The 12131-nt window shown below is 47.0% G+C and overlaps 2 protein-coding genes across 2 annotated transcripts in view; both read left to right on the top strand.

Moving 5' to 3' along the window:
• The first annotated feature begins 1436 nt into the window (after positions 1-1436).
• LOC146341336 (vomeronasal type-2 receptor 26-like) lies at positions 1437-6291 on the top strand. Its single transcript, XM_084807376.1, has 2 exons — positions 1437-1563; positions 5390-6291. The coding sequence occupies exons 1-2, from the start codon at positions 1437-1439 to the stop codon at positions 6289-6291; spliced, it is 1029 nt and encodes a 342-aa protein (XP_084663502.1).
• Positions 6292-6592: 301 nt separating this feature from the next.
• The window catches only part of LOC146341337 (vomeronasal type-2 receptor 26-like), a 30938-nt gene continuing 25399 nt past the window's right edge, over positions 6593-12131 (top strand). Inside the window, exon 1 of the mRNA XM_084807377.1 lies at positions 6593-6634. Within this exon, the coding sequence (XP_084663503.1) occupies positions 6593-6634 (42 nt within the window). The remainder of the gene's footprint in view (positions 6635-12131) is intronic.

Below are 12131 nucleotides of genomic sequence, written 5' to 3' on the forward strand. Positions count from 1 at the left end.
AGGTGCTGGAACAAAATCATGAAATCCTAATGCAGAATATCCTTTGATGAATTTGATCATGGAATACCCTAACTGCTTAGCCAGGTCAGACTGGGCAATACAGGTCCCAATATGTGCCCCCCGGGTCCCCATGGATTGTTGCAGACTCATTGTTTCAAATAGGCAATGCTCCCTTCACCCCTTCTTATTGTTGCTGGAAGCAATGGGCTTTGTCCTAGGGATGGCAGAGAATTCTGCCATGGATCTCGGTGAGCCCCTGAACTCCATGGTGGAACGGCTTGCCACCCCGGGCCCCCCCGTGGATCCCCCCTGGGATGAGACTTACCTAGGGCGGATCTTCTGGGCGGCGGCTGTGTTAGCAGCTGCGGCAGCTGCGGCAGCTGCGGCAGCTGGTCTTTCGACCAGCTACCACTGCCGCCATTTACAGTCTTGTAAAAAAAAAAAAAAAAGACATGATAGGCTATGTAAAGATTTAAGTAGCCTATCATGGCTGGGTGGGTTTTTTTTAAAAAAATGCGTATGCAAATGGCGGCGGCTACGTCCGCTGCCATTTGCGTTCCTTATTTTTGGCCATCTTAGTCTAAGTAAATCTTTACGTAGACTATGATGGCAAAAATAAAGGGGAACGCAAATAGTGTAGTGGGTGCTATTTGCGTCCCTTTTTGATTCGCTGTTTTAGCCTACGTAAAGATTTACGTACGCTAAAACGGTGAATCAAAAAGGGATGCAAATAATGCCCGCTACGCTATTTGCATTCCCCTTTATTTTCACCATCATAGTCTACGTAAATATTTACATAGATTCAGATGGCCAAAAATAAGGAAGGCAAAAGGCGGCGGCTGTAGCCGCCACCATTTGCATACGAGGTTTTGTTTTTTGTTTTTCCCCAGAGACCTCCGCAGCCCGAAATCTGGCTGCGGACGGCTCTGGGCTGGGCTGGGCTGGGCCTGGCCAGCTGCTTCGCCGAGCTGCTGCAGAGCACAGCTGGCTATCAAGGATTCCAGGGGGGAGGAATGGATCGCCTCCCCCCCTGTTGAGGATTCCAGGGGGAGGGATGGAACGCCTCCCCCCCCACCATCAACTTAATCCGCGAAAGGTAAGTCAGTTTCATACATCCCTACTTTGTCCCTCCTCCTTCCAGTTTTCTTCCTTAGCCCTTTGCTTTCTTGGGCCATCCGTGAAAATAACCATATAGTTTCTTTCAACATAAATTCAAGTGTAATTTCCCGGAAGATAATTGGGAAATTCTCTCTCTCTCTCTTGCAAATCTTCTAAAATGTTTGGCTCTACTTTTAACTGTTATTTGGCACAGTGGGAAACTTGACTTCAGAATTTCCTAGGTTTTCAAGTAGAAATATAAGTGGACTAACTGTCCAGCAGAAATTAGTGCTATTTACCTCCCAGTTTATGATGATTATGATTATGATAATTACTAGATGCAGCCCCATTCCACATGTGTGGAGAGCTGCCTTCCTGGACACAGCAAGAGAATTCGAGAGGGGAAGCCAGTTTGTTGCTATGACTGTATTCAGTGCCCAGAAGACATGATTTCTAACCAGTCAGGTAAGTGGCAGCACACAGGTTTGGCTGGGAATGATTTCAACTCTCTATTATACTTTCATATTTTAAATTTCTTATTCAATTTCTGATTCCCCAAACAACTGACTCAATTACTGTAGTAATCTTGTAGTGACACAAATCTTAGAGACTTTGATGTTATACATAAACATCTTTTGAGTGTTTATAATTAACTGACATGTGAAATGGCATGTTTAATAATAATATATTTGCAATACCTTTCATAAATCCCCTCAGAAATACACATAGATGGTGTGAGGCCAGTGCATGCACTGCCCTACATAGATCAGTGATTTGCCCCAACTAGGACTTTTTTGCGAGGGGGGGGGGTCTTCTTATTTTGTGGCATGACGAAGACCACTACAAGAATAACAGCTTGTTTTAAGAGCAGGAACAACTGAGGTGTAGTGTGTCCTGATCACAATCACCCTATTTTTACTAATGTGATCTTGTGTGCTAACATGATCCTTGAATGGTTAAATATTCTAATTGTCTCTTATGGGCTAGAGAGTGAGATTCCACAGCTTGGACTTGCCTTTGCTCTAGTTTTCGATTTCATTTTCATTTGTGCCAGCAACAAGGAAGTATACTTGTGTCCCTGCAGTAAAGAGCAAGTAAGCATTGGTTTTGTATGAAATCATTCTGACAGTGGGTAGTACGGAGTCAGTTGCTCAAAGGGGGTAATAAAGAAGTAACTTAAAGTGACCTGGAATAATATCTACCCTGAGATTTCAGGCATACCCTTTTAAGGCACACTGTGCTCACAACTGTAGGGACAATGATGATTAGGGGTGGGTGGATGCCTTACCTCTGAGTCTGGGCAGGCATCTTGGGGGGGGGAGGCAATCCGTCCCTCCTCCCAGAATACACCCAGGCTGGCCCCACTCCATGGCGATCCTGCAGAGCTGGCGGCCAGCTCAGCAATGCTGGCAATATGGCTGGCTGCCATAGCTGTGCCGTAACTCTATGTTAAATATCCGGATGCAAACGATGTACTGGATTCCATTTGCAGCCGTAAAGCTGGTGGGGTAGCCTAAATGTAGCCATAAATGGCATATCCCCATTTTAGCATATCCCCAATGCTGTTCAATATCTACATGACGCCGCTGGGAGAGGTCATCAGGAGGTTTGGGCCTGAGCGTTATCAGTATGCTGATGACATCCAGATCTATTTCTCCTTAAAACCTTTATCCAAGGAAGATATGACTCCACTGAATGACTGCCTGAAGTCGGTAATGGGCTGGATGAGGGAAGCTGAAACTGAATCAAGGCAAGACAGGGGTGTTCATTGTGAAGGGTCGTCATTCAGGTATTGAGATATGTCCACCAGTTCCGGATGGGGTTGCACTCCCCCTGAAGGAAGAAGTTCATAGCTTGGGGTTGCTTCTTGACCCAACACTTCTCCTGGCACCCCAGGTGAAGGCAATGGTGAGAATGCCTGTTATCAACTTCAGCTGATATGCCAGCTACACCCACTCCTGGAACATATGGTCCTGGTAATGGTGGTGCATGGGCTGGTAACCCCTCAGCTTGATTTCTGCAATGTACTGTACTTGAGGCTGCCTGTATATTTTGTTTGGAAACTTCAACTGGTACAAAATATGGCAGCCAGGTTGGTGTCTAGGACATCCTGTAGAGACCCTATTACATTGGTTTTAAAATCCTTGCACTGGCTGCCAAATGGTTTCTGAGCAAAAAACAAAGTGCTGGTTTTTATCTTTAAAGCCTTACACAGTATAGGTCCAAGGTATCTTAGAGGAGCGCTTTCTCCCTTACATCCCAGTCCGACACCTGAGGTCCTCTGCTCTGAGGGATCTCTGCTGCAGCTGCCTAATGTGAGACTGGCAGCCACACGCAAGGGGACCGTCTCCTTTGCCGCCCCTCACTTGTGGAATGACCTGCTGGTTGAAAGGCACCTGCTAACCTCATTGAAGGCGTTTAAGCAGGAATTCAAGATGCTGTTATTCCAGCAGGCCTTCCCTTTTTAGAACACTTGTTCCTTTTGCGCACTTGTGTATATTATTTTTCAGCAGTGTTATTTTAAGCTGTGATTTATTGTTGGATTTGTTAAACAAATTGCTTTTAGTTCAAAGTTGTTTTTAGTTATATTTTGTTTGTCTGTATGTTTTATGTGAATGGTTTTTAAACTTTGTATATTGTATTTTAATGTATTAACTTTTTTCAACTGCCCAGAGAGCTCGGCTATGGGGAGGTATAGAAATATAATACATACATACACACATACATAAAGGCTGAAAATATTGCCCTAGATTGATAGAAACATTGCTGGGCACCCAGGCTGCAATCTGGCCTTGTTTGTGGGTTTCCACTGAATATGTGCACAATAGCTTGAGGCCTACTACGCCATTTGGCATTCACTATGCCATTTGTGTCCCTGCTTTTCCGCACGATAGGCTACGCAACTATTTATGCAAATTCAAATGTGTAGCCTATCATGAGAAAATACAGATCACTTTCCAAATAGAGCCACTGGGAGGGAGGATTCAGTCCATGTGGGTCTGGGAGGCCGAGGTGAGTACATCCGTTCCACCACAGGCTCTGGGCCCCCCGAATTCAATGGAATTCAGCCTCATTTGAGGCCATGGCAGATTCCACCGACATCCCTACTTGTAATGCATCTTACTGTGTTCCTTGATGAGGTTTCTTTCTTTCTTTCTTTCTTTCTTTCTTTCTTTCTTTGGTTTTTTTCTTTTTTTCTTTTTTGTATTGGTGTTATCTCATGATTCAAGATTGAAACTGAATTTTTGTGAAAGAAGCTCCACTATTATTTATCCATTTAATTCCTGAGGTCCATAATGAATTTTTCCTTAAATATGCTTCACAGAACCTTCTTTCCTTTCCCATCCTCAAATCCTCCTGTACCATGAGAAGAAGGGGGCAGGAATCAGGTGATGCTATGAACCAGCGGGAAAAACAAAACAAAACAAGGAAAGGGCCCCATCTAGCAATGCAACTGCCTCCCATATATGGAAGTCTGGCTACAGGGCTGCCTTGAACCCTTGAATGTACTTGCTGAAATTATGTGATGCTTTGGAATGTTAATAAAGATCCCATCTTCATAGTCCAGGGATATAGGCTGACTGAATTCTCTTCAAATTATGTTGACTAGGAGAAGTGAAACCAAAAGAGAGAGAACCAGATGTAGTGGGAGAGTGGGAGGAGGTATTTCCCTCCCTCCGTCCCTTCTTCAAATCAGTGAACAAAATGTCAAGAGAGCATGGAAGATGTAGTTCCCTGGAAGGTGGTTCCACTCAGAATAATTATATCTACCATAATCCCCTCCTCTTTAGGACCATGGCACATTACTAATCAGCTAATCAGCATGTGGAGTTCTTTTGGTTATATCACAGTAACTGATACAGCTGAGTGCGGTGTTGTATCTTTGTGTCTGCTGAGTTGTGTTTTGGGTGAGTTGTGAAAGGTGATATTCCTGACAGGGTATATTGTCCAGATCATTCCAAGGCTGGCTACCACAAGGAATCATCAGCATGTTCCTCCCTGATTGGTCTGGGTTGCCACTTCTCCATGAACCATGCTGGAATTGCAGTTGATATGTTATTTTCTGTTTGAAATGCTTATTATTATCAGTGTTGCAGCTGAGAATGAATATGATCTCTGGTGTGCTACAAGCCCAGGTACATTGAAGTCATTGTTGGAATATAGATATCTGAAGGCCAAAAAAGAAATAAACGAAAGACAGGAATTTTAGTCAACCATGGATTTGGCATTATGACAGCCATTCTTTGTCAAGAAAGCTAACACTGCCACACACTTTTCTTAACCCTTTCAGATGCCGTGCATTGTGTCCAGTGTCCAGAAGATCAATATCCAAACAAGAACCAAGATCAATGTATCCCCAAGCTTAGGACCTTCTTAACCTATGAAGAGCCTTTGGGGATCGTTTTAGTTTCCCTTGCTATTTCCCTTGCTGTGATTACAGGACTGGTGATCCTGACCTTTGCAAAGAACTGGGATACTCCCATTGTCAAAGCCAACAACCGAAACCTCACCTGCATTCTCCTCACCTCCATCCTGCTTTGCTACTTCTCTTCCCTTCTCTTCATTGGCACTCCTGGGGAGGTGTCCTGCCTTCTCCGGCAGTTGGCGTTTGCAATCATTTTCTCCATTGCAGTGTCTTGTGTCTTGGCAAAAACCATCATAGTGGTCCTGGCCTTCATGGCCACCAAGCCGGGCAACAGGATGAGGAAACTGCTAGGGCAAAAAGTGGCAAATGCCATTGTGCTTTCCTGCTCCTTCATTCAGGTGTGCATCTGCACTAAATGGCTCTCAGTTTCTCCTCCATTCCCAGATGTTGACATGCACTCTCAGGCTGGGAAGATTATAGTGGAATGCAATGAAGGCTCCATCCTCATGTTCTACTGTGTTCTGGGCTACCTGGGCTTTCTGGCCCTCATCAGCTTCACAGTAGCTTTCCTGGCCAGAAAGCTGCCAGACACTTTCAATGAAGCCAAGCTGATCACCTTCAGCATGCTGGTGTTTTGCAGTGTTTGGATCTCCTTCCTTCCAGCTTACCTGAGCACCAAGGGGAAAGATGTCGTGGCTGTGGAAGTTTTTGCCATCTTGGCCTCCAACACTGGGTTATTGGGTTGCATCTTTCTCCCAAAGTGTTACATCATTGTTCTCAGAGCTGAGCTCAACTTCAGGAAGCTTCTAACTGAGAAAACTAACTAGGGATTATGGGGAAATTAAAGGTTTCCTCTGCTTCATCTCCTTGGCCTTTTAGAGCAAGGCAAAGTCAGTTCTATTCAGATATTTCAAAGTGGTTAAATTCCCCACTAATTTTTACCCATTCCCTTGGCATCCCGAAAGAGAAGGATCTGACCCCCTGGACTGACATGCTGTGCCTCTGTTGTATGCAATGATGCTGCCACAGTGACATAAAGCATAATGGTGGCCCAGTTGCCAGATGATGTTGCAGGCACAACCAACTAGGTGTATGTGAGAAAGGAAAGGGGGGCAATGGAGGGAAGAGATGTTGGTGACCAGGAAAGCAGATTCTTGTATGGGCCCTACAGTAAGTATGAACTAAGATGGTATGGGATTGGGGAGGGGACTATACTAGAATAGCAATCCCCACCCCATTCTGCAATTCAGATAGGGACATACGAAAGTTCTGCCACGGATCTCGGGGAGGCTGAATACCAGCGCATTCAGCCCCCCAAAATCGGTGGCGGAACGGCCTCCTGCCCCCCACCCCCCCGGGACGGGACTTACCTTAGGCAGCTCTTCCTGGTGACGGCAGATCCAGCGGCGGCTCTGGCGGTGGTTTTGCGGCGGCAGCAGTGGTGTCCGGTCTTCTGACCGGCCGCCGCCGCCGCCATTTCCAGGTAAAAATTTGCGTTCTTTATTTTGGCACGTCTTAGTCTACGAAAACATTTACGTAGACTAAGACGGCGAAAATAAGGGGAACTCAAATAGCGTAGCGTCTACGCTATTTGTGTTCCCCTTATTTTCGCCGTCTTAGTCTACGTAAATATTTACGTAGACTAAGACTTGCCAAAACAAGGAACCCAAATGGCGGTGCCCATAGGTGCCGCCTTTTGCATACACATGTTTTTTTGTTTTTGTTTTTAATCATCCGTGATAGGCTACGTAAACATTTACGTAGCCTATCATGTCTGACTGCAGGGACGCAAATGGCGGTGGCCAGCGGAGCCGGCTGGCGGCTCCGCATAATCGCTGCGGAGCACAGCCAGCCGGCCAGGATTCCGGGGGGGTGGAATGGAGCAACTCCCCCCTCGGCAAGGATTCCGGGGGGAGGGAGGGAACGCCTCCCCCCACACCATCAGCATACTCCCTGAAAGGTAAGTGATTTTCATACATCTCTAAATTCAGAGCCATTTCTATTTTGACTTAAATGACTCAATTTAAATTAATCCTGAATTAATCCAAAGAAGGTTGACCTGACATGGAATAGGCATGTTGGAGATTGCATCCACAAATCCCTAGTCATCCTTGATTGGTCTCTAGAAGTTGATGTTCTTACAAGGAACCTTATGAACCGCAAGTGGTAACTCCTGTGAATCCTGGTGTTCCTAGGTGCCCCATAATAGCTTGGATAGGCCATTGGTCTGTCCTAGCAGGGCATTCCTTGCTTTCTTCTCTTTGTTATGCATGGGCTGCAGATGAGATTCTTAACTGTCCTACTGTTTTAATGTGGTGATCATAACCCTAATATAGGCCATTCTTCATTATGGGAGCTTTGTCTCATGTGTCATTTGAAAGATAAAAATAAAACCATTCGTATACAGTTGCAGCTACAGGATGTTTGCTATACTGGAATTCGCTCAGGGGCCTCAAGTGCCTAACTGTTACAAAGCAGTTAAACATTCAGGGGGAGGGGGGCTATTGCCATAAGTTCGACTGATTTTTGGATTGAGCACCTTTTTCTTCCCACGTCAAGCATGTACTTTCCCCTCGTTCTGTATGCTCACTTGTATGCTTCTGTATATCAATACCCTTGGGGGATCATTGCTTTTGTCCATCAGAGAATTATTATGCCCTGTTCCAAGATTATCCCCCAGAATAAAGTGACTACTGCATCTTTCCAACCTTTACAGCTCATTACTGCTAGTGTTTTTTTTTAGTCTGATGACTCCAATTATTAGCCAAGACGGGGGTTGCATTAAAGTTCATCAATAGCTGGGTAGGGCTTAGCCAGTATTGCATTCAGGAAGGGACTTTGGGGCAGAAGTCCAGGGCCCCACAAAATGCAGTATTTTGAATAAAGTGGAGTAAAACATAGTCTCATATAAAGGGGTGGAGTTAAGCCTGTAAGACCATTCCAATTCATTTGAATGATCAGGGTGACCGAATAGGGATGTACGAAAGTCACTTACCGTTTCGCAGATTCATTTGTGGCGGGGGGGAGGTGCTCCATCCCTCCCCCTGGAATCCTCAATGGGAGGGAGGCACTCCGGTCACCCCCCCTCGGAATCCTGCCTCGCCGGCTCCGCTCCACGGCAATTCTGCGGAGCCGCTGGCCGGCTCCGCCCATGGCCGGACATCTGGCCGCTGGGCAGCAGGGATGCAAATTGCATCCCTGTAGTGAGCTGTGATAGCATTTACATAGCCTATCATGGCAGGCTTAAAAAAAAAACGTACGCAAATGGCGGCGGCTACGGCGGCCACCATTTGCGTTCTGTATTTTTCGCCGTTTTAGCCTACGTAAATATTTACGTAGGCTATTACGACGAAATAAAGGGGAACACAAATGATGTAGTGGGTGCCATTTGCATTCCCCTTTTTTTGGCCGAAATAGCCTATGAAAATATTTATGTAGGCTAAAACGGCAAAAAATACAGAATGCAAATGGCGGCCGCCGTAGCCACTGCCATTTGCGTACACTTTTTTTTTTTTTAAGCCTGCCGGGATATGCTTCATAAATACTTACGTAGCATATCACGGCCTCCACAGGGATGCAAAAGGCATCCCTGTGTTAGCCCTTAAAGGCTACGTATGTATTCATGTAGCCTATCACGGCCGTGAAGAAGAAGCAAATGGTGGCCGCAGGGCAGCCACCATTCTCAAGTCGGCACCAACGGGAGCAGGTAAGTGCTCCGTTTCATGTGGGTTTCGTGGGTTGGGGGGGCTGGGGCTTCGTCCCGCATGACTTTCGTGGGTTGGGGGAGGCAGGGGCTTTGTTCTGCGATGGATTTTGAGGGGCCGAATGCACTTGCATTTGGCCTCACCGAGATCCGTTGCAGAATTCTCTGACATCCCTATGACCGAATGGGGCACTGCTTCTGGTGGATTAGGTGGCTTCTGTGCTGAGAGTGGCTTTGCCAAAGTTGTCTGGCATAGTGTTTGCACTGCAGCCCTTCCTGGAGATGGCGCATTTGGCCACAGTTATCCATGCCTTAATACGGATGTCAGAGGATTCCGCCACAGATCTCAGTGAGGCTGAATGCCAGTGCATTTGGCCCCCTGAAATCCGTGATGGAACAAAGCCCCTCTGCCCCACGAAAGGCACATGAAATGGAGCACTTACCTGGTGCTCCTTTGCAAATGGTGGCCGCATCTGCGTCCGCCATATGCTTCCCTATTTTTGCCATGATAGTAGGGATGGTGGAGAATTTCTCCCCGAAACTTCGGGGGGCCGAGCGCCAATGTGTTCGGCCCCCCAAAGAAGTTTCAGGGAGGAATTCTTCGCCCCCCCCCGCCCCCTGCACCTCCCCGGGATGGGACTTACCTTTCCCTAATGTCCCTCCTGGCGGCGGGTCCTGGCGGCGGTTCGTCGGGTCTTCGTCAGGGGCGGGGGCAGCAGCCGATCTTTCGACCGGCTGCCACCGCCACCATTCCAGTAAAACAAACAAAAAAAAGCCCCCGTGATAGGCTACGTGACGATTAACGTAGCCTATCACGGCTAGATCTGCAAAGTCAGCTGTGATAGGCTACGTAAATCGTCACGTAGCCTATCACGGGTGACTTTAAAAAAAAAAAAAGCACGTACGCAAATGGCGGCCCCCATAGGGAGCCGCCATTCACGTTCCTTATTTGGTCGCTGTAGTCTACGTAAATCTTTATGTAGGATAGGGCGAAAATAAGGGCAACGCAAATAGTGTTGCCCTTATTTTCGCCGTACTCTACGTAATCTTTACATAGACTACAGCGAACAAATAAGGAACGTGAATGGCGGCTCCCTATGGGGGCCGCCATTAGCCGTACGCGCTTTTTTTTTTTTAAAGTCACCCGTGATAGGCTACGTGATTATTTACGTAGCCTATCACGGCTGACTTTGCAGATCTAGCCATGATAGGCTACGTTAATCGTCACGTAGCCTATCACGGGGGCGTTTTTTTTTTTAACTTTTTATTTCGCGGCCGGGTGAGGCGAGGCGCCTCCTCCCCGGCCTGAATTTCGGCCGGGCGATGCAGGAAGCCTCCCCCCTGGCCTGAACTTCGCGGGGAGAGCAGCGAAGCGCCTCCCCCCCACCACGAAATGCTGCGAGACCAGGTAAGTGACTTTCGTGCACCCCTACATGATAGGCTACGTAAATACTTACATAGCCTATCACGGCTAATGCAGGGATGCCATTTGCATCCTTGCGGAGGCCATGATAGGCTACATAAATATTTACGTAGCCTATAACGGTAAAAAAAGGGAACACAAATGGTGGCAGCTATGGTGGCCGTGATTTGTGTTCCTTTTTTTTACCGTGGTAGGCTACGTAATTATGTGGCCAATCACAGCAAAAGACAGGGGTGCAAATGGCAGCTGTTACGCCATTTGCGCCCCTGTTTTTTTGCCGTGATAGGCCACATAAATATTTATGTAGCCTATCATGGTGAAAGACAGGGGCGGAAATGGTGGCCGCTGCTCCTGTGAATGCACCCGGCTGGCGGCTCTGCAGAGTTGCTGTGGAGCGAAGATGGCCAGGTTAGGATTTCCGGAGGAGGTGCGGAGCGCCTCCCCCCCACCGCAAATCACCCCTTCAAATAGGTAAGTGACTTTCGCACATCCCTATGCCTTAGTGACTTGCCATTAGGGATGTACGGACTGTGTAAAATCTGCTCCGTCTGTGTTTAGCAGATTGTCAGGTGCCTTTTGTTCCATCATCCACCAACAGACGGTTGTGAATATCTTTTTTCATCATGCGGAAAAAAAATACAAAGGAAATGTGGAAATACAAAGCTGAGCAGAGAAGAGAACCAACTCTGTGCATGTCTACTCAGAAGTAAGTTTTACTGAGTTCAATGCGACTTACTCCTACATATGTCAGCATCCCACTTGCCCCCAGCTCAGGTTGGTATTTCCACGTCCAGCTCATTAGCAAACGTCCTGTTAGTTATCTCAGAAGACACTTTGCATTCCTGCAGAAGCCGTGATAAGCTGTGTAAGTATTTACGTAGTCTATCACGGCAAAAGAAAGGGAACACAAATGGTGGCAGCTACAGTGGCTGCCATTGCATTCCCTTTTTTTTTTGGCCGTGATGGCCTATGTAAATATTTACGTAGCCTATTACGGCAAAAGAGAGGGGTGCAAATGGCATAGAGGCCACCATTTGTGCCCATCTCTTGTGCCCTAATAGGCTACGTAAATATTTACGTAGGCTATCATGGCCAAAAAAAAAAGGGAACGCAAATGGCGGCCGCCTTAGCTGCTGCCATTTGCGTTCACTGCTCTCTTTTTTTTACCGTGATAGGCTACATAAATATTTACGTAGCCTATTATGGCAAAATACAGGGACGCAAATGGCGGCGGCTACAGCAGCCGCCATTTGCGTCCCTGTGCAGGCTGCCCAGCGGCTGTGGTGGCTCTGTGGAATCGCCGCTGAGAGGAGCTGACCGGAGAGAATTTCAGGGGAGGGACAGAGCGCCTCCCACCCATCGCGAATGTCTCCCTTCAAAAAGGTGCATGACTTTCGTACAACCCTAATCATGAGGTGGCTGTTGAAATACAAAGCAGACCTGGGAGCAAGTGGGGTGCTGACATGTGTAGGAATAAGTTGCATTGAACTCAATAAGACTTACTTCTGAGTGGACATGCACAGAGTTGGTTCTCCTCTCCA

Source organism: Heloderma suspectum, chromosome 6 (genome assembly GCF_057233095.1).
Source record: "Heloderma suspectum isolate Gila_16-S chromosome 6, 16-S_ref, whole genome shotgun sequence".
In the NCBI taxonomy this organism is placed as follows: domain Eukaryota; kingdom Metazoa; phylum Chordata; class Lepidosauria; order Squamata; family Helodermatidae; genus Heloderma; species Heloderma suspectum.